The 24,244-nt window shown below is 45.8% G+C and overlaps 1 protein-coding gene across 22 annotated transcripts in view; it reads left to right on the top strand.

Annotated features, from left to right (window-relative positions):
- The window catches only part of LIMCH1 (LIM and calponin homology domains 1), a 349,220-nt gene that overhangs the window by 270,354 nt on the left and 54,622 nt on the right, over positions 1-24,244 (top strand). For 9 of the 22 annotated variants that reach the window (XM_070068159.1, XM_017350869.3, XM_070068155.1 and 6 more), the window contains 8 exons: positions 5,993-6,292; positions 9,577-9,819; positions 10,300-10,626; positions 11,398-11,516; positions 11,624-11,735; positions 12,192-12,452; positions 16,501-16,536; positions 23,011-23,137. In XM_070068159.1, coding sequence (XP_069924260.1) covers positions 5,993-6,292; positions 9,577-9,819; positions 10,300-10,626; positions 11,398-11,516; positions 11,624-11,735; positions 12,192-12,452; positions 16,501-16,536; positions 23,011-23,137 — 1,525 coding nt within the window. The remainder of the gene's footprint in view (positions 1-5,992; positions 6,293-9,576; positions 9,820-10,299; positions 10,627-11,397; positions 11,517-11,623; positions 11,736-12,191; positions 12,453-16,500; positions 16,537-23,010; positions 23,138-24,244) is intronic. The other 13 variants (XM_017350872.3, XM_017350881.3, XM_070068162.1 and 10 more) reach the window with 2 other exon arrangements.

Raw genomic sequence — 24,244 nt, forward strand, 5'->3', positions numbered from 1 at the left:
GAACTTACCCAAGATTTTACCCTTCCGTATCTTTGCCACACAGACCTGCATTTTTTATCATATCTGTAAAGTCTTGATGTCAGAGTTTACCAAGCCATCATCTCTGAATCTGCCACGAAGAAAGGGAGTGGGGAGCTGCATTAACCTAGTTGACACAGGAATCATGGAGATGGAGCAGAAAAGGAGAAACTGGGCAAAGACTGGGCACTCCATGAGGCTACCAGGCCACTACAGCAAATGGGAAGTTTATTTTTTTTTAATTTTTTTAACTAAAAAAATTTTTTTTAGTTTTTGTAATTTTTATTTTTTTGTCTTTTATGACAACTCCAAAGTGGTGTACACATGTAGAATCATGGTTAACTTAAAAATGTAATTTTGGTTGATGTATATTATACTGATGTGGTCATTTTCTTCTCTCAACCATATTTCCTGTTCTCTGGTTTCATTTTTACCTATTTACTCATGTTAGTTTTAATTCAGTGGAATTCTGCAAGTCAGTTAATGCCATCACACTTCTAATCTTCTGACTTAAAATTGGATTTAAGACAATTATGCATACTCCGAAAAGCAACGCAACACAGCTGCCCCAGACGCCCTGAATTCATTTGTCAGACACAGTTTTCAGCTCCTGGTTCACTCATAAAGGTTCCATGCATACCACACCACCAGCCTGGCATAACGAGATCTTTGTCGCTTACTTTTTGCAAGCCTCGACAGAGTTGAAAGTCATTATAAGTTTATCCACATTCAGGATCCTGCTTTTAAGTGGCAGAAAGTGCCTTAAGTAGAACGAAATGCCTGTGCTGGAGAAGAAAAGGATTCTTGATGTCTGGAGATAATATAAATCACTGACATATGCAGCAGTCGCTCAAATCATTTTAACCTCTGCCTGCTCTCTTTAACATCCAGATGAATTCTGGCCATCTCATCTTTGAACCCAGCAAGAAGCCCAGGATACTTCTTGTGGCCCATTGCTCAGCTGGGAGAGTTACGTATTTGCAGGGATGAATGAGAGTGGGGAGGCATGGGGGAGGGGTGTAACATATAGACAAAGAACAAAGCTTTGCTTTTGCAGATGGTTTTGTTTTGTTTTTGCTTATTTCCCAAGTACAAGTATTCTCAAACACCTCCTTGGCCGATTTTTAATACAATATACAAAAAGCAGCAAAGATGCCTGTTAATTCCATTTTTATGGAAGGTTAGAAACCCAGAAGTCCCAAGCTTCCTGTCAAGCAATATATTGGGAGGTGACTTAGCATCGAGGGACAAGGAGTAGAACTTCTTAATAAATGTGTAGAGTTTGGTATTTATTAGAGTTTCTAATGAAGTAAAAAAGTGTATAAAATACTTTTACTCATATTTTATGATTTTGCTAACTTAATTACCCCCTCAAATATAAGACTCTGCCAAAAAAAAAAAAAAAAAAAACCAAACCCAAGATTCCGGTTTTTAAGAGGATAGAATAAGAACCAAGATTCACTTCCCCTGAATTAAAATGCCATGGAGATTTGCGTTCTCTTACTCAGTGTTTCCCATTGGAGAAGTAAACTTTTTTTTTTTTTGCACTGAATTATAGGTTTCACGTGATTGGACTTCGTTTCTAATTGTTTTCATATGTTTCAGTATTTCCTGCTAGTCTGTGAATCTTCTCAACCACATAATAATTAATTACAGAAGGACAAAAAGTCTCCGAGGAACAATAGACATTTTAGAGAGTTTAGAGGAAGAGCAGGTCCAGCAGGCGCCAGACACGGAGCCGCTCACATCCGTCCTCACCGGAACCGACTCCTGACCGCTGCTGCGCGGATCAGTGGGTCCTGGGGACAGGCAGGCGCGTGGCTTGCGCGACCCGACCCGTGTGGTGCTGGGTGCAGCTGCCCTGCCCCGGAGATGAGTGGGGACCAGTGACATTCCCAGGAACACTAAGCGGCTTTTCTGGAGAGCCCAGTTTCTTTCACTAGAACCAGCAGGCTGCCGGTCTGAGCTGGCTGCCTCTGTGTTGCCCGGTGAAAGACAGGGAAAGACAATGGCAGCTCTTCCTGATCTCATTCACTCTGAAATATGCAAGCCTTTGAAACCTGGAGACAAGAGCTTTTCTCTCTCCTGCCCTGCTGTGGGTCTGTAATTTCTTCTACCATGACAACCTTAACCTGGTTTGGGTTGTTGTTTTTTGTTTTTTTTTTTTAATTATTTTATTTTTTGACAGGTAGCGTGCCAGTGAGAGAAGGAGAGAGGGAGAGATCTTTCTCCTACTTGTTCACTCCCCAAATGGCTGCAATGGCCAGACCTGGACTAGGCTAAAGCCAGGAGCTAGGAACTCCATCCAGGTCTCCCATGTGTGTGGCAGGGGCCCAAGCACTTGAACCATCTTCAACCGCTTTCTCAGGTGCATTAGCAGGGAGCTGGATTGGAATAGAGCAACCAGGACTTGAACTGGAGTTCAGTATAGAGCTACCAGCATCATAGGAGTTAACCCACTGGGCCACAACACCAGCTCCCTTATTTGTTTGAGATGCGGCTGGTCAGGGTTGCTAGGTCAGTCACAGGTCATGGCGTTTCTCATCTCACCTGGGGCTATGTTCCTCCCAAAAAGCGAGCCCGTGCTTCCTACGGAAGCAACTCTCCTTTACATGACCCAAATGAAAGAAAAGTTACAACCTCACCGTGAACCTGAAGCTGGATAGCCTGTGTCTACCTATTATGTTTATTTACATTAAGTTCTCTAAGTTCAGATAACTTGAACTAAAGATCCTGTTATTCTCCTCTGCGTAGTAGCCATCATTATTCCTATCTGGCAGTGTTGTCATGAAAGTTAGTACATCTGGCATGTACGAGCTGCTCAGGGAGCTGTAGTTACTGGGACATCAAATCAAATATACCAGTTTCCTAATGAACTGCACTGGAGGTCCTTCAAGGAAAGACAGAAAAGCCATTTGTATATTTGGTAGCCATACACCTGTAAACACAAACCTACACTTTATGAGGGCACCCCAGAATGTTCAGGGAAAGATGGCATTGAAAAATAAGTCAATTCCAAAATGTTTTGAAACCCATGCATAATTTTTGTAAGAACATGTTTTCCATAAACTTTGACAGACCCCTCATAGCTATATCATTTATTTCATAGTCAACAGTGACAACCCAGAATCTGTATTATTATTTTAAACCCTCTATAAGCCTGTCTTGAAGCTCTGGATTTGCAAGATTCAAGCAATTAGCAAAAAAAAAAAAAAAAAAAAATCACTCATTGTGACAATTTTTCAAGTGGGCAGGGTGTGTCTTTAAGTGGCCAATGATACGGAAAGCTTTCTTTAACCCCCTTTTATTAAGTCCACATATCTAAATTGAGATCATTTGAAAGGAGTCCTGCCATACTGGGCACTGAGCCTAAAACGAAACAGACGGGAATTTGTAGCCAGGCTGGGTTCACGTGATACATAAGGTACCAGATTCTCTCTGCTCAGTTTGGCATTGAAAATTGGCAGGGCCATTTGCATAAATGTATGTATTTTATTCTGAAGAATTCTGCATGAATTGAAGCCCAGGACTAGTGCTGCTCTTGGACTTGCAAGGTTGAAGCTGAGAATCTGACCCCACAGTGGTATACTAGGTTCTGTGGGCTGTGTGCCTCCACACTGGGGTAGGAACTTGAAAGGGCTTGGTAAACCATACAGGATTGTGCAGATACTGTAAGGTATGGCTAGTTAGCATTCTGCCATCATCACTGCTGTCTATAACCAGCAATGCAAATCACACCTCCATTCTAAGCACAGCTCTCAAGAGCCCCTTATTTAGTAACCAACTCGCCTCTCTGGCTCCTGTTCTTACAGTAATGATAATGTGTTATTTTCTGTATGATGCTGTACTTTCAAAACCGTTCCTGGCATCATTCTTGTTTAATGAGTAGGGCACTGGTCCCTTTACTATCACAGGGCAGGGCCTCTGAAGCCAGACTGCCTGGGTTTGACTTTTTTTTTTTAATTTGAGAGGCAGAGTTACATACAGTGAGAGGGAGGGAGAGAGTGGTTTTCTATCCTCTGCTCTGCAAATGTCCTAATGGCTGGTGCTGGGCCAATCCGAAGCCAGGAGCCAGGAGTTTCTTCCAGGTCTCCCACGTGGGTGCAGGGACCCAAGTACTTGAGCCATCTTCCACTACTGTCCCAGGCACAGTAGAATAGAACTGGATCAGAAGAGGAGCATTCGAGACACAAGCCAGGGCCCATAAGGCAAAGGCTTAATCTACTACACCACAGTACCGGCCCCGTGGGCTTGAATTTTAATATAAGCCCTAGCTCTTCAACCTCAAGTACATGTTTTTTGTTTGTTTTTGGTTTTTGGGTTTTTTGTTTTTGTTTTTGTTTTTTTGGACAGGCAGAGTTAATGAGAGAGAGAGAGACAGAGAGAAAGGTCTTCCTTACGTTGGTTTACCCCCCAAGTGGCCGCTACGGCCGGCACGTTTTGCCAATCCGAAGCCAGGAGCCAGGTGTTTCCTCCTGGTCTCCCATGCGGGTGCAGGGCCCAAGCACTTGGGCCATCCTCTACTGCCTTCCTGGGCCACAGCAGAGAGCTGGACTGGAAAAGGAGCAACCGGGACAGAATTCGGCACCCTGACTGGGACTAGAACCTGGGGTGCCAGCGTTGCAGGCAGAGGATTAGCCTAGTGAGCCGTGGCGCCGGCCAAGTACATGTCTTAACCATGTCTCAGTTTCCACTTGCCAAAATGGGGATGATAATGACTCTGACCTTGCAGAGTTGGTGTTAGGGTACAAGAATTCTAGCACAGAGTATGTGTTTAATAACCATTTGCTATCTTCGTGTCATCATCGATGTGTTCTTTTACATGGCATTCCACTGCTCTTCTGCTGTCAGCCAGGCTAATTCCTCCTGTCTTCATTTCTGAGATGAGTTTGTCCTTTGTGGATAAAGAATTTTTTTGTTAAGCCTCTCAGAAAGCAGATCAAAGTTGACAAACTTTCTGTAGAAGCCAAGGTATTATTTAAGAAGATAATAAATGATGACAAAAGGTTTCAAATTCATTATATCTAGAAGCAAGACTGGTCTTATACATAAGTAGAGGGGTGGCGGTTTGTTTGTATGTCACGTAGGCACAATGATTGCAGGCTTCCTCCATCTCAGAGCAAAAGCAAAAACAAAGTAAAGTGGAAAAGGTCCTAAGACTTACTGCCTGATGATCCACTATTAAACTCCATGTCTCCAGGAATTTAAAGTTCTTAAGTTTCAAAGGGGCCTTAAACGATCCCTTTGAAAATGGCCCATAGTAATCATTTCAAATCCATTCCAGCAAAATTTCGCACCACGATTTACTGGCCACCTGTCATATACCGGAGAAGCAGTGCTGGAAGGTGGGAAGTCAGGGGGGATGGCAGAGTGCAGGGCAAGATGAGCTTTTATGCCTTGGGTCCACTCTGCGAGTGCTCCTAAGCTCTTCCAGATGCGTCAGGTTACCCCTGCAGAAAGCCCTTCGTCACAGTTTGCGATCCAGTGCACATTCTGGGTGTGCTGTCACGTAGCTAGAAGCATTCATCTTCCCCCTGAGATCAGTTTCTTGGTGGCTCAGTGTTCTGCCCTGTCAGTCACAAACAAATCTGAATACCTGCTGGGCGCATTACTCATATGCTAAAGAAAAAAGAACAGCAGCAAAGAGTGTTCTACTTCTTCTCAATTTGATGGGAAGAATTTGCATTGTCACTTTCAGAGCCATTTAGGATCCTGTCCTTCTGATGCTGGCTGGAGCTCTGAAAAGCAAAGCGAATTTTAGTATCGCTGGTTTCTATGGAAGAAAATCAAGGCTTTCCAGTCCACCCTAACTACGCTGTAACTCTGGACTAAAGTAGTCAACAGATGCCATTTGAACTAACAATACCTAGAAGACTTTTCACTAACAGCATAGTTGTCTGTCTGGAGAGGGGGACTTAAAATGTTCTTGATCTGATCACGTGGTGGGGAGATACATTTAATTTTGCTCTATCAGTCAAAAGCAATTGAGAGAAGAGAAGGACACCATTTGTGATATTATCCTTCGCAAAGAGAACCCTTTCCTGACCCATCAGCATGGCAAAGATTCTGAGTCAGAAGACGAAGTTGCGTGTCGACTGCCCGATCTTGTGAAAGATGACTTTGCTGCGAGGAGAGCAAGGATGAACCAACCCAAGCCAACGGTGCCACTGAATCAGCTCCTCTATGGGCCTTATAGAAAGAAAGAGGCAGAGACATCAGATGGCAGCAAACCCGCCAAAGGAAACTCAGAGAAGAAAAGCCTAGAATATAAAAGGTGTGCACTGTGTGGTGTGTGTGTGTGTGTGTAGATGTCTGTGAGAGAGAACGTAAGTAAAGGTGATTTATATCAGCCCTGCCCCTCTTTCCCACCCCATTTGCAAGTACTTTGTAGTGGTGGCTTACTTTGAAGTAGAACTCAAAATATCCAACTTTTACTAAATGCCTAAATGTAGATGGCAGAGAGTAGAGTGGCCATGTCCAAATGAGGGCTGAGTTAGTCATCTGGGTGCTGGTGTCATTGACTGGCATATGTAGCCATTCTTTGCCTGCCGAGCAATAGCCACCATTTAAGGATGCCCTAGTCCATCCAAAGGTAGCAGAAAACATAGTTATTCCTTTGCTATAAGCGTTTCTCCCATTAGCTGCTTTTAGATGTTGGAAAGGGGGAAACGGGGCTTGCTCTTTCCTTCACAAATGATGATGGATATTTTCTATCAAAAAACTCTCCAAACATGTAATCCACTCTGGGTGTTCTATCAGGGAAGTTATTTTCAAAGGAATTCCCTTCTCCCAATTTTCTTCCCTTCTGTTAGATATGTTGGACATCGCTTACCGGAAGTCCCAAATGCTCCAAAGTCTGAAACATTTTGAGCACTGACATAACGCCGCAAGTGGAAAATTCCACACCTGACCTCCTGTAATGGGTCACAGTCAAAACACAGGGACACTAAAGACATCATATAAAATGACTTTCAGGCTGTGTATGTAGGTATATGTAAAATATAAAAGAATCATATCTAGATTTGAGTCTCATTCTCAAGTATGCACAGTCTCATTATGCACATGCAAATATCACAAAATCTGAAATAAATTTCAAATCTGAAGCACTTCTGATCCCAGACTAACTGGATAAGAGATATTCAGCATGAATGTGCTGGAGCCAACTGGAGAACAGAAAATGTTAGTAGAATGTTATTTGGCCAGTAATTTTTGTCTGCAGAGCAGCAGAGTATCATTTCAGATGTGCACTTGTGAATTTCATCCTGCAGAGTTTATTTTTCCTTATATCAAAATCAGAGTTAATGTCTTTGTTATCAAATTGTTATGTTTTTGGAGATTTCAAAGTTGGTTGAATTAACTTATCTGTGCTTTACACAATTAAAAATATTTTTGGCCGAATTATTGAGCCCAGTAGAGTAAGTGGTATTTCAGGGTTTTATTAATTTTTTAAAGGAAGTTCCAGAGGCAGGTATTTGGCCTAGCCATTAAATTGCCAGTTAAGATGCCCACGTCTTGTATCAGAATGCCTGGGTTGATTTCAGCTTCCTGGTGATGCAGACCCTGGGAGGCAGTAGGGACAGCTCAAGTAATTGCATTCCTGGATTGAGCTCCTGGTTCCTACTGTTGGCTTCAACTCAGCCATCGCAGGCATTTGGGGACTGAACCAGCAGATGGCAGCTTTTTCTATTTCTCTCTGCTGTTCAAAAAAAGAAAAAAAAAGAAGTAAATGAATAAAAATTTAAAGGAAGTACCAGATACAAAACCTGTGAGAGATTCCTGCAGGTAGAACAGGTAGACATTAGAGCAGAGAAAACCAGCACCATATTTTTCCAAGACACCCTGTGGCCTCAGGAGCTCTGAGTCGTTGTGGTTCTTCTTGTTATGCCTCATAGCAAACCATCCATGGAGGGCCTTGGGGTAGAGCCCAGATGTTGCAAGTACAACAAATCCTTTTGGATAACCAATTGCATCAAGGCATATGGATGCCATCAGTAACGTGAGTTAGGAAGAGGAGTTGCTTTTGTATCTCCCTTTTTTCTTTTCTTATCAATGCAGTTTTAATTTGTGATATTTCCAAGTGCATTTGTCTGTTGTGACCTGACTGGGGTCTCAGCTATGGGTCTGAAACAGTCCATGACCTCTCTAGAGAGCTTCAAAAAACTAATTTTCAAAAGGAAAAAAGATGAGATTCCTTACAGCTTTTTGCTATACACTTTCTTGATCCCTTTCCCCAAACTAAAAGTAAATAGGAAATTTTGTGGCTTTGCTGTTTGAATAGGCTCTAAAAATACACCATGTCATCCAGGCAACAAATGAATACCTCCTGCTTTTCAGGATTGGGAGATAGATGATTAATAGATAGATAGATAGATAGATGATAGATAGATAGACTTTTAAGATTTACTTAATTATTTTTTTTGAAAGGCAGAGTGACAGAAAAAATTTCTATTTGCTGGTTTATTCCCCAAATGCAATTAAGAGCCAGGATTGGTCCAGGCTGAATTCAGGAGCCAGGAACTCCATCCAGGTCTCCTATGTGGGTGACAGGAACCCAAGTACTTGGGTTATCATCTGCTGTCTTAACCAGAAGCTGGATTGGAAGCATGGAGTAGCCGGGACTTGAACCGGCACTCCAATATGGGATGCAGGAGTCCCAAGCAGTGGCTTAACCCACTGTGCTGCAACACCTGCTCTGGGTGATATATTTTTTAAAAAAATCAGTAGGTCATATTTATATATATTTCTGAGACTTTTTTTGTATCCAAAGAAGCATACTTCTTTTAGTATGCCTGAATGTTTATGCATATAGATGCCACAGCTTTGGTTTATATTACATTACAACACTGTCAACATGAGCCAGCTAATGTTCACTTCTTAGAGGAACAATTGAAAATATCAGTGGTGAAGAACAGGGCACTGACTCTGGAAATCCAAATAAAGGAGACACAGTCTCTGTTCTTCAAGTTTACGTTAGGCAAACCCAGCCAATACTGCAAAGCTGAGACTGAGTTTTTGACACATTGAATCTTTCTGTCCAGAATCAATTTAAATGCACTTTCTGGCAGTTGTGGGTTTATGGTTGAGATGTTTAATATAGTAACATGGTTCCTGCTATCTCCAAACTAATCCTAGAATTTGGATCACACAGAGCTCCTTACTAACATTTTACTGGTGCAGTAAAAAACATTCCAAGAGGACTAAGGGATTGAATCAGAAAACGTGAATGCATTGCAGTGTGGGAATCGGGCATCGTCACTGGCAAAGCAGAATCTCATGGTGGATCTTCCTGGTCTTTTCAGCGAGTCCTGGCTTCTCTTCCTAAAGTAGAGCCCGTGATTTGCTAGACAAGCTCTGTCTCCTTCTAGTGTTAAAAGAGCAGCGTAGATCGAAGTCCTCAGAGCTCCCAATGGGTCCGTATTTTTTGCGAGAGAGAATGGCGTTTCTAGCATTGTGTTCTGTCCTCGGCCTCTGAGTTTCCGGGCTTGACATTCTGTTTGTCTGCTCCCCTTCCTTGAACCCCGACTTTCCGATGGCGTGGGGCTTGGATCCAAATGACAGAAACCAGGGCAAAGCAGAAGAGCTGAAGTCAGTAGCGACCTGTATTACGAGGGCCCAGGAGAGTGAACCAGTGGAAGAGGGAGGGAAGAAGGTGCCAGATCTTTACAAGGACGACCTGGCCCAGCGGAGAATTCAGGGCTGCCTCGGCCCTCACCGCGAGGCCCCAAGCTTCATCATACCTTCCAAGATAACAGAAGCTGACTTGAAGACGTGGGAGAGACTGCAAGTGTCAGGAAAGACGAGGTGTGTCATGTTTGCCCCAGTCGGTCGTACGGTTTAGCTCTGCAGGAATCAGGTGCTTATCCTTGACCATTTTGTATTTGGATGGCTAGACGGAGTGCCTCTGAATACAGAGGAAACCAGCAAGTTCTGTGTGAAATGAAATTTATTAATACTCAAAGTTACAAGCCACATGGACCAAAAACATCCTCTTTCACCAGCTGAATTTTTCAATAATTTTCATTAGCCCACTGTACCTAAGATTTTCCTGTGCCCCCACTCATGATATTAGAGTTAATACTTTGAATGCAAAAGAAACTCCAAGCACTATTTACCTGGGTGAGATAATGATCGTTTCTTCATTTGATTGGTCAAGGGAAAAGCAATGCTGCTCTAGCCGTAGAAATATCTAGGATTTTTTTTTTTATCTAAGATTATTTAAAACCCTCTTCTTGATTCATACTTGCCTTAGAAATCTCTGGAACTTATTTCTGGTTCTGATAGGGACGGAGATTCTCAGCAAATCTGTGCCCCCGAGCCTCTACCAGAAATTAAAGCAGAAACTGCCATCCGCGATGACTTTGCCAGCCGCAAAGCCAGGGCCTATAAGAAAGCTTCCGGCCCGAGGCAAAAATTTGTGCACTTCGGGCCGGTGACAGAGATAGACCAGCAGAAGTGGAAGCGGCTCAGCATTGGCAAGGCGGGGCCCCGGGAGGAGGTAGGAGTCGCCGGCCACAGCAGCAGGCTGCCAGCACACCCTGCATCCCCTGCCTCAGCCGCCAGCCCTGGCCTAAAGGAAGACCCAGTGCTCACTCGGCAGGATGACTGCAGGTATCTTTCAGCACCCACATGCAGGGAGAGCCGTGTGAGAGCTGCAGCCTCTTGCTAAGGGTCTGCACCCTAAACACAGCCCTAGAGGTGACACAGTTGACTCTTTGCAGGGACCACCTGGGGGCAGCAGGTGTGTGAAGTGCAAATGGGGGCAGGCATCTTGATTTTGTTGCACCAGAATGGGTGCCTGGGAACACCAGCAACCTCAGCATAGGACCCTTTCCCCTCGGTGGCCCCAAGCTCTGCTTTGTTAGTTGAACACACTGAAGGAACTCCATAGGCGAAATGTTTTAATGGGGTCTTTAATGTTTCTCCTAAAGATCTATTGATAAAAAGTGGATTTCTCTGTAACCTTGCTCTGCCCTGCGCCACAGAAAGAGGAAAAAAAATAATGGTATCCTGAGTCCAAACTTTGCAACTATCAGTAGATCCAGAAAAAATGTAAAGGACTCTGATATTTCAAAAGTATTGAGTGGAGAAGGCTGCTCTTTGGGGAGTTTCTGTAAGTCAGGAGTTTCCATAGGAGAATCCCCATTCAGGCTGGTTCCAGACTTTGGGGGAGGTGACAGCTATGCATATAAAGAAACTCAGCGGACTCGGGCCACCTTCCTCCACTCACTCAGGCCCTTGCTGCACACTGCAGCCTCCCTAGCTGGCCTTGGGGTGAGAGCAGCTGAGCCCCCTGGATCTTCCGTCTCAGCGCCCCAGGAAGCCTCCTTTCATAACCCTTTCTCCTCTTCTCCCTTGCCACCCATGCCACTTGATCCACAGAATAGTGAATTCTGGCCTAGATGACTATTGCCAAAGGGACTCGAGGCTGGCTCCTGTGCCGGAGTCTCAGGAAGAGTGGGCCAGCAGTGTGGGCGAGTGCCCCGGGAACACGGAGGAAGGTGAGGAGCAGCGTTCCTGCCTGGCTGAGAGGTGAAGGGTCACAGGTGGGGTCAAGGCCTCCGGGAAGGCTGTTTCCTAGCAGTAAAGCGATCCTCTCTGGCTTTAGTTACATCCAAACCGGCGCCACAGGGTGGCAAAGAAGAAAATGAAGGAGTTGCTCCAAGAGCATCTGCGATGTTGCCCGAGGCAGAATGCCCGGCGGAGAGCAGCCAGCCCCTGTGAGCTCCTGCCTGCCTTCCGTGCTGTGCTGCCTCTGCTGCGTGTGGCCGGTGTGTTCCCAACAGCAGCTGAAGGGCACCGTGTGCGCTCGCCCGGTGACTGTCGCCGTGGGGAGGAGAGTCGCTCACAGCAATGTCCCCATGGCAAGATCTGAGCCCTGCTTCTAGTGCCGCTCTAGGGAGAGACTGTGGCCTGTGCATGTGGCTGGGGACTGGCCAGGTTTCATTTGCAGGAATCATGAAAACCAGGAAGGGAACCATTCCCGTGTGAGTGCCAGCTGCATGGCAGAGGGTCTCCGTATTAAAAAGGGGGTCGCCTACTACTCTGCTGCTGCGTGCTGCTGCCTCCGTGGCTGTTGCCTTCTTCTGTCTTGGATGAATGCCAGTGAGTGACGCTACTGAAAATAGCATTAGTGCTAAGCGGCCTTTGACCGGCTGGGCTGAACGTTGCTCTAGAGCCTGTCCTCTGGCCTCTGAGCGGGAGCCGGCAGGGGCCGAAGAGAAGGCGGAGGAGTCAGCAGCGCCTGCCTGGAGTGCCAGTGGACCGAAAGGCCAAGGAAAGCTCTCTGAGTCACAGAAAGATGACACAATGGCCAGGACAACTGGGGAGTCCCTGAGTCACCCTGGATCCAGCCCAAACCAGTGCCTTCCGGTTCCATTTGCAAAGCAACAGGAGGTCGAGGAATCCGCTGAGGATCCACCCGCGAAGGATCGGAGGTCAGGTGGCCTGTGCCCTTGTGACTTTATTTCCCCAGGCTGCGCCTTGGAATATGCTCTGAGTGTATTGTTAATGCATCTTGGTGCATCAGAGACACTTACCTGCTAGTGCCAGCAGCAACGGAATGACTAAAATCGGCCTGACCAAGATTTTTTTTTTCTTCTTCTTTGCATGTAGGCAGGGGCTAAAAGCATAGTTTAGTGGTGAATTTACCTGTTATGTATTTTCCCACTCTCATCCTTGTGGTCAGAACAAATGGAAATTCTTTTGTCCTTTCCTGGTTCCCATAGGAACCTTTGAGCAAAGGGGTTGAACTTATTCTTGACCTACTTGATCTCACTCTGATTCCAGGTCCAAAGAGGATGAAAATTACTTAGAAAATTTGTAATCAGTTGTTCAACATTAGCAAACCCTCACTGCCTTCCAGAGATAGGCTTTCTGTCTTTTTCCCTGCTCTGCCTCGATTTCAGATGAAGAGTAGGGGTTTATGCTGTAGAATAAGGCAATGCTGAAGCCTCCATTGCCATTTAATAGGAGTGGTGTATGTTTGTTACAAGCGTGATCTGCCTGATCAATGCACAGCAAAGGAGTGAGGAGTGTTTTTCATAGTTGTAAGTTCTCTAGAAAATAGGAAATGTTGGAGTTGTGCTGTCAAAGGATTTAGATGTCAGTGGGACAGAGTAGCAAGAAGGGAGAACACATGTGATCCCAGTTCATGTCGATATCCTGTCCATCTCTATCGCCTGGATTTAGCCTGTTTTACATTCTTGTGGATAATAGCAACATTGGGTAGAGCCTTTACTACAACACAATTTTCAGGAAGCAGGGACGGTATTTGTGCTTTGCAGCCATGGAGCGCTGTGTAGCGTTTTCAAAGTGCGTCTGCTCCTCTCGCTCACCCTCTCCTGGGAGTCCATGGGTAAGTTCCATGGATGTTAGCTCCATCCCACACACAGGAAGCCTAACATAAAGTGAGGTGAGTGGGCCACACAGGGTTCCCGGCGGGTGAGCCATCAACCTGGTCCTCCATAGCTGCTCACATGGCGGGTGCCCCGGCCTGGAGCCTGGCCCTGGGTCGCAGTGACGCTAGAGAGCAGGTTAGAATGAAAGGAAAGGAGGAAGGGAGGCCTACAGGCTTCCTACTGAACGTGACCTGGGCGCTTTCCTGCTTCTTGATTCCTTACCTCCTTTGAGAGTTAAGAATTCCCATCTGCATTTGCAGTTAGGAAGCCAAGGCCCACATACACACAGCTGGTAACTACAGAGCCAAGGCTCAAAGTCAGCTCCGTCCATTGCCTACACAAGTTCACAGAGGACACTGTGGAAGCCTGATGGATTTCCTGTTGCTTCTGTCTGTCGCTGTGCTTGTGATTCAGAAAGAATCCACTCTGTATTCAAACCAGGATGGGTAATGGGATCAGAAGGAAGTATAGTCAGGTTACTCTGTGACCTAATTGTGTGATTGAGCTAGTATACACCTTGGGAGTTCATATTTCCTTTCAACAAATATTTACTGAATAATTACTGTGTGTAAAACACTGTGCTGAGTGCTAGGGGATAATCAGATGAGCAGTAGAACCATTTTCCCCCTCTCACTTCCAATGGAAGCTAACACTAGTTCACAATACAGAAATACATCACCAGCTGATTATTGACTCTGAAATGCTTTACTAGTGCTGGAAGTCATATAAATGCAGTCAATAGATGTATACGGCATTCCCTTTATCTTTCTAAATACCCCTACCCTTAAAATTAAACTATATTGGTTTTTTGGGTAGGATGCTTTTGCTTCCTGTAATTTCTCTGGCCAATTTTGCATCCAGTAGCATGTTAACTCACTGACTTTCCATTTTAAAAATCTCCAATTTTTCCACGATTTAGCTTTATTTTTTGATTTCTTGTAGGACAACTGTAAAAGAAAGCCACTTGAAGCCTAAGCTCTAATTATCTTCCCTTACCAGCAAAGGCAATTCTGCTTAAGTTGATGCTCCTTGAAAGCTAATAAATTAACTGAATGGGAAATTCCTTAAGTCTACAAGTGCATTAAAAAGAAGGATAAATGCCGGTTATCTTCAGAGACTGCAATTCTTTTCGTTTTCCAAAGTCTCCAATAGATACTCCATAAATTCTTATTGAGAGCCTAGCCTGGTCACTGTTCAGGAAACCAAACAGAAAAGTCCTTCCCTGTTCCATGAAGCTTAGAGTTTACTGTAAATCTCCATTTGTTGACAGAGACGTCTGTGAAATGCTGTGAATTATCATGTGCAGAAACGGTGTAGAGTCAGATCTATCCTACATGCAACAACACAGCTGAGACTCACAGAAAAACCCTGTGCTAAAGAAGCCACACCCAGGAGTGCATCCTACACGAGTTTGTTTATATAGTACAAAGCACAACACTGATCTCTGGGTGTGTTAAATTCACCCAGGGGTGTGTGTAGTGTGTGCACTTCAATAAAATATTAATAAAAGTATTTAGTAGAAGCACAAAACACATAAAAGCTATTAATTGATTATTTCTTATCTGCCCATTAAGAACTTCTGTGCTCTCTTCATAGATAATTTAGAAAGCCCTGTATTTGAGTAATTCTATTCCAACAGGTCTGTTTATTAACTGGGAAACATTCATCCAGTCTTCAGAATTAATATTGTCTATGCACACACTCTCGATGTAGAAGAATCCACTCATGGTCTACTTCGCTGTAGTGGTGCTTTTTGGAAAACTGAGGATATTAAGTTAAACTTTCGCACTTTCTGGAATTATTCCCTGGAGAAACAGATGAGAAGTCTTACTTCCAAAAGAAAAACATTTACAAACCCTTCCCTGTCTTGCTTTTGGCCATTTCCACAGAGATTTGGGGTTTTCTACTGGTGTGGTTGCCCTTGCTCCAGAGGAATGATGATCTGTGCGTGCAGACTGTTCTGGGACGATAAAAGCCCGGGAGAGGAGTGGCTCTGAGTGCGTGCAGCCATGCGTCCCAGGTGTTTTCTGTAAGGTTGTGGCAAGAGATCTATAGGAGTTCACTTTTTCCTCTGAAGTGCTATGAAAGCGAGCATAGGACCAGATAATTTTGCTGACAACCCCAAAATGTAATTTATTGGAGACAGGAAGCAAGGTGTATTTTCTTTACTGAAATAGCTCTCTGTCCACATCCGAATGCAGAAATGAGCAGCCTTTCAGGGTCAAGGTAAGAACAGTCCTTAAAATTCAGCTTGGCTGAAAAAAACAATTACTTGTGTAACTGCTTTTTTAAAAAAAAGTTTGCTTAACATATGCCATTATAATATTCTAACTTTTTGTCTAACTTACTGTTTGCTTTGCTTTATCTGATACATTTAGAATTAGAGTGACTATCGCAGAGAGTATAAGTTTACTTAAATCCTCGGAAGAGTATAAAGATTGGGGAAAACTTGGGTTTTGCAAGTTATGGATTATCATCCATGTGTGGTTTTGATTAAAGCTACTGGCTTTCTAGGAATTGTGGTTTTTGTCAAACGCCAGCAGAAGGCACTGATTGGAGTTCTGGTTGGAGTTCTAGCTTGCTTCCGGAAAACTGCGGAAACTTTGATGTCAGCTGTGCAGATGCATTAACACATCAGGGGCAGGGGCAGGGGCGGTCAGGGTGTACTTGTATGTTGAGTATACATTATAGCCCATTACTGCTGAGCACAGAGGCGTGAGTGTTTTAACTGTTTGTGAATGACCGTAATACATGTTTTTCTTTAAGCTGCCTTCTCTAAACATTGTGGGTTGCACCTAAGCCTCTTTGTTATATTGAACAGATTCTATTTTTGTGTGCAGCATGGGGGATCATTTTCATTTCTTTTCTGGGTCTTAATATAAATTTTACATTCTTTAGAAATATCTAGACTTTTCTTTGATTTGCAGCACCACTAATGAATATTGCTAACTGACATTTCTCTTCCAGTATTATGAGCAAAAAGGTTTGGCATAAATGTATTTCACCAGCAGTTTTTATTTCCAGTGTGGTTACGCTGTTGACTTTCTGCCTTGCTGGTCTTCTAACTTTGTATTTGGTCTTATAGATACGGTCCGAGAACTCCTGTGTCTGATGACGCAGAGTAAGTTGTTTTGTGTTTGTAGGATTCTATTAATTACTAGCCTAAACTGCATGCTTCCAGTACTTACCACTAATTGAAATGCAACTGATGCAACAGTGAACTGAATGGTTAACTGACTTGTGCAGCGGAGCACTTATAGTTGGAATGCAGAACATATGTTCCGTGCAGGATGGATGAATGAAAAGGCAACTTAAGCATGATTCTAATGTGCAGCTGCTGCTTAAAACTTAGCATTTGCTTTACATAGACTGGGCATGTTAAAGTCCTTCTCATTAGGGTGTAGACACTTGGTGCCCCTTCTGAACCACGGGATTATTAAAAGCATAGTCTGAATTTTGCATTCAATTCTTGATATTCTATGGTCTAGAGTAAACAATGAAGTCGTCATTCCCCATTCACATTTTTTCAAACTAAGAAAATAAATCCTAAGCCACTAATTATAACTTCAGAAGCCCAAGTTCCTCCCAGGTTGGAGTCACATAAACTGTGGGATGCTTGAGACCAAAACATTGGAGTTTTGTTCAAGTTCCGTGGCATAGCAGAGGGTCAAGGGTGTAAAACACGACTTGGGCTACCTTCCCTGCTAGTGGCTTTACTTTCCTCTTGGAGATCCATCCCACATCCATCCCACACCTCACAGCCACATTTCGGAGGAATTCACTCCCTTCCATTTGGGACCCCAATAACTCCCTTTTCAAAACTGGCAGTCCACTGTGCAGTACATTCTGGAACTGGTACACTACGCAGACATTTGCTTTGCAGAATACTAGCCTTCTTGGGTTTGAGTAACTGGTCTTTTTCAGAAAGATGACTAATATCCAGTCCCAACATCAGTAGCCTGCTAAGCTCTGGGAGAGGCGTTTTGTGGCCTCATGGGAGGCTGGGCTTTTAGAAGAGTGGACACCAGCACTCTTCCTGCCTGTCCTCCTAGCCTGAGCCATGGTTTCAAGTCACAGCATGAGGCCTTTAACTAAGGGCGTAGCACACACCAAAGACAGTGAGATGAGCCAAAACATTAAACAATTATCCACTGTGCTTAGCTTAGTCTGGACTCTTAGCCTTAAGCAGTCAGACTCCAAGGCCAAATTTCTGAAATGCTATCTGGATTGGTTAGTGGCCTGCCATAGAGAATGTTCATGCCTCAGAACCAAGTTCAATCCCAGCTTGATTGACTGTGCAGAGCTAAGTAGTCTGTAAAACTGAGCCCTGGTTATTACTTTTAAAATCTGCAGTGGCAATATGATTACATAAGATTGATAGGCAAAACACTACTTTGATTTGGCAAGCAAAAACATTTTGATAGAATGGATTTATTCTTCATCAATGCAAAGCCGCCGTGCAATCTGCCTAAAATGGATCTCTGGGAAACCCTGAAAAGTGAAAGAAAGGACTCAGCATTAAAGAGCTTTTGAATTTTGCCTGTGCTTGCAGAACACCTTACCCACAGGGAGAGTTCATGATTTTCTGAAAGAGGAGGAGATGGGGGCTGCCTTCTCGCCTCCCTTAACAAAAAGCAGCAGCATGGACCAAAATGAGTAAAAGGTGTCTCTTTTCCAAAGATTTGTAAATACACAAAGTGCTGAGGTTTTTGCTTGAAGTAGATGTAACCTATGTGAAACCATGGGAGTTCAACATGAAAAACTGATATCAGGAGTTCATTTTTTAAAAAGATTTATTTATTTATTTGAAAGGCTGAGTTACAGAGAAGGAGAAAAATAAAGATGAAGAGATCTTCCATCTGCTGATTTCACTCCCCAGATAGACACCACCGCCAGGCTGGGCCAGACTGAAGCCAGGAGCCAAGAACTCCATCCTGGTCTTCCACGTGGAGGCAGGGGCCCAAGGACTTGGGTCATCTTATGCTGCCTTCCCACGTGCTTTAGCCGGGAGGTAAATCAGAAGTAGAGCAGCTGGGACGAGAACTAGAGCCATAAGGGATACAGGAATTATAGACACCAGCTTAACCTGCTGCACCACAATGCTGACCCATGGGTTCACTTTTTTAAAATATTGATTGATTGACTTGAAAGGCAGAGTTACAGAGAGAGGGAAAGACAGAGAAAGGTCTTCTAGCCACTGATTCGCTCCCCCAAAATGGCCGTAAAGGCCAGGGCTGGGCCAGGCTGAAGCCAGGAGCCAAGAGCTTCTTCTGGGTCTCCCATGGGGTTGGCCAGTGCCCAAGTACTTGGACTATCTTCCACTGCTTTCCCAGACCACTGGCAGGGAGTTGGATCAGAAGTGGAGCAGCTGGGACTCAAACTGGCACCCATATGGGATGCTAGTGTCACAGGTAGCAGCTTTACCCACTATGCCACAACCCCAAGAGTTCATTTTTTGAAGACAGAAATTTATAATATTTTTTATTTATTTCCCATCCTCACCCCTCCCCCACCTCTGTCTCTCATTTCCAAAAATCTTTGAAGGAAAAAACTGGCACAGGCCATGTTTATTAATAATTGACACATTTAAAAAATATAACCTAATCAATAAATGATGTACCCTTTAAGGAGAATGTAGGTCAGAGGCACACAGGCAGATGAAGGCATTTCCACCTGCTGGCCAGCCCCAAGAACAGCTTCCAGAGATTCCATTTCACCTGCACAGGCCCCTCCCCCCAACACCCTCTCCACCCAAGGAGTCTGCTCCTTGAGAGAGCCACAGGCCATCTCACACTGCATCCCCCTTACCTTAGCCTTGGCCCAGAGCAACTGTACAGGCTGCCCTTGATTGGATCCCAGCCCTCAAAAGCCCAACTCCTGCCCAGAGGGACTCCTGGGCTCTGCAGCCAGGGGCGCTTATCCCAGCCGCCCAGGGCACACATTGGGGGGTGAGGAAAGCAGAGATTTACTCCAAGCCACCCTGATAGTCTGGAAGCTGGGCGTCTCCACGCCCCCTACCCCACCCCACCCCACCCCACCCCATCCCACCCCAGACGCACGTTTCTTCACCAGGAAGGCCAAGTTCCACCATGAACGAGGGAGCATTTTCTGCATGGTGACTCAGCCCGTTGGCTCCCTGCTATTGTCAATTCTCAACTTTCTCAGTTCCTTTTTTTAAAAAATGGCAAGCTATGACTCACAGCTTTTCTTTCCTTCTCTTTTGGCCAGTTGGTTGATATTTCTTTAAAAGAATATATCTTGGGAAAAAAAATTGTACTTCCTGGTATGTGAAAGGGCAAGCAGAAGTTTCTCTTTTTATTGAAAGAAGTAGCTTTTGTTTTTTTTTTTTTTTTGCCAGGCAGAGTTAGTGAAAGAGAGTTATAGACAGTGAGAGAGAGACAGAGAGAAAGGTCTTCCTTCCGTTGGTTCACTCCCCTAATGGCCGCTATGGCCAGTGCTGCGCCAATCTGAAGCCAGGAGCCAGGTACTTCTTCCTGGTCTCCCATGCGGGTGCAGGGGCCCAAGCACTTGGGCCATCATCCACTGCCCTCCCGGGCCACAGCAGAGAGCTGGACTGGAAGAGGAGCAACCGGGACAGAATCCAGCGCCCCAACCAGGACAAGAACTCGAGGTGCCGGTGCCGCAGGTGGAGGATTAGCCAAGTGAGCCACAGCGCCGGCCAAAACAAGTAGCTTTTGGTCCCTGGGGCAGGAACAGTCTGCCCTTCGCTGTGGGATGGAGAGAGGGCCCCAGGAAGGCAGTTCTGAAGGTAAATGAGATAACCAAATCCCAGACCCTGGTTCCATTTTCTTCTTGGCCTCCGAGCAGGAGACCTGGTGCTGCTACAGGTACCCACCATGGCCTGAGCCATAGTTCTGCCCTTGAGCAGGTACAGAAAGCAAAAGTTGGGGGAAGGGACCTCCGTTCTCTCCCACGATCTGCCAGCTCCTTGGTGGATTGTAAGAAGGTTCCAGCCTAAAGAGGTTTTGATCTTTGAAGGTCTTAGTGAAGATTATAAATTGCTTTAAAAGATGAGCCAACTGGATTAGGCATGTTAAGGTAAGATTTTTTTTTTCATTTAACTGAGAGGAGTGAGATGAATTTCTGTCTGTTTCTGAAAGGCCTACTAAAGTGAATTTTGATCAATGAAGTTTAAACACATCTGGATTTGACATTTCTACCTAACCTTGAAAATTCCTAAACCTTTCTTAAACAACATTAGTAAAGGTGTGAATAGGTGAGAAATGACAGCCCTTCTCCCCTAGCGAAGATGACAGGTCAGTGTTCTAGAAGGCAGGGTGCCCAGATCAGTGCTGCCCCACCCCTCCACCCCCAGGTATGGCGGCAGCTGCAGCCAGTGGCTGGTCGCATCAGTGCTAACACGAGCCCTAGCTAAAAGTCCCTGTCTGCAGCTGGGTTACTAAAAGACTCTTGGGGAAGACAGATCCTAAGTACACTCTTCACTGTTAGCTCTCTTAGGTCAGACTTCCACTGCCGGCATCTGCCAACTGGGGAGAGACACCCAAGCGCCCCTGCAGCCCGGCTCTGGGTGCACTGGAATGAAGGTGGCAGCTGTGGCTTTGGCGGTGGTCTTCTGGAATTCCCAGAGAGCTGCGTGCCAGGAACACACTGCACGCAGCGGTGCTGTGGCTGCTCGCTGCCTGGCCGGGATCCTGGACATCACTGGCGATGTCCAGAATGAGCCGGTGTCCAAGCGCATGGCTTTTCCTTTCTTCGTGTTGAGCTGGCTTCAAAGCTGAGCCATCGCCACTGTCTGCTGTGCTCTCCGCGCGCTTGCACGGCCCTCGGTTGCTGTGTATCCCACTCGGACACAGAGCTGGTCATATTTTTTTAAAGCAAAAGCAAACAAAAAAAGGATCTTGCTTTGGTTTCTATATCTGTTTCCGTCTTGCTGCTTCAGCTTGTGCTGTCACATAGGTCAGCATCACAGGTCTTGCCCAATATTTAATAAGGTTCTATAGATTATATGAATTCCATGCATAGCCCACGGCTTTTTTTTTTTTTTTGGTAAGATTTATTTATTTTACTTGAAAGTCACAGTTACACAGAGAGAGAAGGCGAAGCAGAGAGAGAGAGAGAGAGAGAGAGAGAGAGAGAGAGGTCTTCATCCTCTAGTTCACTCCCCAATTGGCCACAACGGCTGGAGCTGCACCAATCCGAAGCCAGGAGCCAGGAGCTTTTCCCAGGTCTCCCACACGGGTGCAGGGGCCCAAGGACTTGGGCCATCTTCTATTACTTTCCCAGGCCATAGCAGAGAGTTGGATTGGAAGTGGAGCAGCTGGGTCTTGAACCAGTGCCCATATGGGATGCCGGCACTGCAAGTGGTGGCTTTACCTGCTACGTCACAGCGCCAACCCCAGCTCACGGCTTTTTAAAATTTGCTTTCCTCGGGCCGGCGCCGCGGCTCACTAGGCTAATCTTCCGCCTAGCGGCGCCGGCACACCGGGTTCTAGTCCCGGTTGGGGCACCGGATTCTGTCCCGGTTGCCCCTCTTCCAGGCCAGCCCTCTGCTGTGGCCAGGGAGTGCAGTGGAGGATGGCCCAGGTGCTTGGGCCCTGCACCCCATGGGAGACCAGGAAAAGCACCTGGCTCCTGGCTCCTGCCATCGGATCAGCGCGGTGCGCCGGCCGCGGCGCGCCAGCCGCGGCGGCCATTGGAGGGGAATCAACGGCAAAAAGGAAGACCTTTCTCTCTGTCTCTCTTTCTCTCTCACTGTCCACTCTGCCTGTCAAAAAATAAATAAATAAAAATTAAAAAAAAAATTTGCTTTCCTCATCCTTTTTCTTTTTAAAGAGTAACTTCAGAGGTATCCTGACCCCCAAAAAGGTGAAATAATTGTGAGAATATTAGGAGAGGGAAGAGTGCACTATTTTATATATTTTATGCCTTAATTATTATTATAAAATACCTCGTTTTATTGATTCTGAGACACTGTCAGTGGCACTATGAGTTATGGAGAGTTTTTACAGGAAATCAAAAGAAATAACCACTTAAACATATACATAATCAATTCATATAGATGCATCCAACAACTCTGAAAATGAAACAGGACAAAGCGTCCTAAGCTTGAGGCTGTATTTTTTGGAAGGTGGGGAAATCGGCTTCCTTTGCACAGAAACATGGAAGCCAGCTCTCTACACCCACACTATTTGCTGTAATCAAGTTTCACTGTTTGGAACTATGTCCTTCTTCCCCAAAAGGCCTCCCCACGCTGTATGCCTTTGAATTCTTATTTTATTTTTCAATACATTTCCGAAGGAGAGGAGCCCAGGGGTTCAGGTGCCTCTCTCTAGCTCTTCTTTAATCCTATGTTGGGGCCTATTTCATAGTGATGCTGACCAGATTCGGTTTTACCCCTGAAGACAAAGGCGGTTGTTCCGTGGCTTTTGTGGCTAAGGTGGAGGGGCGGAGCGCCAGAGCCGGTGCCCTGGCGCGAGCTGCAGTGGGGGGGAAGCGGCGGGCAGGTCGCAGGTCCGCTGGCGCCCCCACGCAGCGGGACGCGGCAGAACGGGCGTGTGGGGACCGAGGGGCGCTGATGGCCACGGGGTTTTGTCTCTGCTCTCCCCGCGCACAGGAGCACAAGTTTGTTTGACATGCGGTGCGAGGAGGAGGCCGCCGTGCTGCCGCACAGCAGGGCCCGCCAGGAGCAGCTGCAACTGATAAACAGCCAGCTGCGGGAAGAGGACGACAAATGGCAAGACGTGAGTTCAGGGCAGGGCAGCACGGGCAGTGGGGTGATGGCTGCAGGGTGGGGGAAGGGAGGAAGACTAGCCCTTGACAGCCCTGCTGAGGGCCAGACCAGAGCTCCTGGGGGGTTTGCAGAGCTGTGGCAAAGAAAAGGTGAGAGCCACGTGCAGGGTGTGGAGTGAGTGACAGGGACCTGTCCTCAGTGTTGCCAGAAACTTGGTAACAAACAAGAGGGCAGCACCAGGCGGGCACCTGGCATGGGATGCAGCTGGGGGATGCTGTGCCTTCAGAGGTTGTGTTTTTGAAATTGATGGTGGTGGTGGTGGTGGTGATAGCAACAGCAGTAATTGCCAACGTTGACAGCGTACCAGCAGGTACACTGTCCTAAGTGTTTTGCAGGTCATCGTTCATTTAACCCTCCTAGTACTGCATAAGCTAGCAACCCTGGCCGTCCTGGGTTCTGCAGATCAGTCCTCACACAGCTAAGTCACTTGCCCACAGTTACCCAGTGGGTCAGTGGGGCAGCTGGGTGAGCACCAGGGAAGGCAGGAGGAAGAGCAGGGGGAGGACCCTGAGATCATGTGCTGAGAGCAGAGCCAAAGCGGGAAAGAGGGGAGGCAGGAAAGATGGAGGAGTGGAGCACCATTTCATTGAGTGCTTCCGGAGCACTGAGCCAGCTGTTGCAAACTGGACTCTACCGCTAGTCAAAGCAGATAACTTCTCCAAAGCCCACCCAGTATCATCATGATTGTGTCTCAGATGTATTGAGCTCCTGACTGTGTGCCTGACACCTTACACACACTGGCATTCAACCCTATGAGCTTGTAAGAATGCTACTGGCATCCCCATTTTAGAGATGAGAAAACTGAGATACAGAGAGGCTGAGAAGCATACTTGAGATTCCAAAGCACGGACGAGACAGAGCTGGGCTTCTTCCCATCCATCTGACCCCAGGATCCTCACTCTCTCATTGTGCTAGAACTCTGTAGAATTGGTAATGAAGTTCTTGTAAGGATCTGATTAATTTATATATGGAGAGCCATTGGATTCTAAGACGACAAAGCTAATGCTTTTCTGCCTTTTACTTCCTCCCAAGAGGAAACTGTCAATTACGCCTTGCC

This window comes from Oryctolagus cuniculus, chromosome 2 (assembly GCF_964237555.1).
Source record: "Oryctolagus cuniculus chromosome 2, mOryCun1.1, whole genome shotgun sequence".
NCBI lineage: Eukaryota > Metazoa > Chordata > Mammalia > Lagomorpha > Leporidae > Oryctolagus > Oryctolagus cuniculus.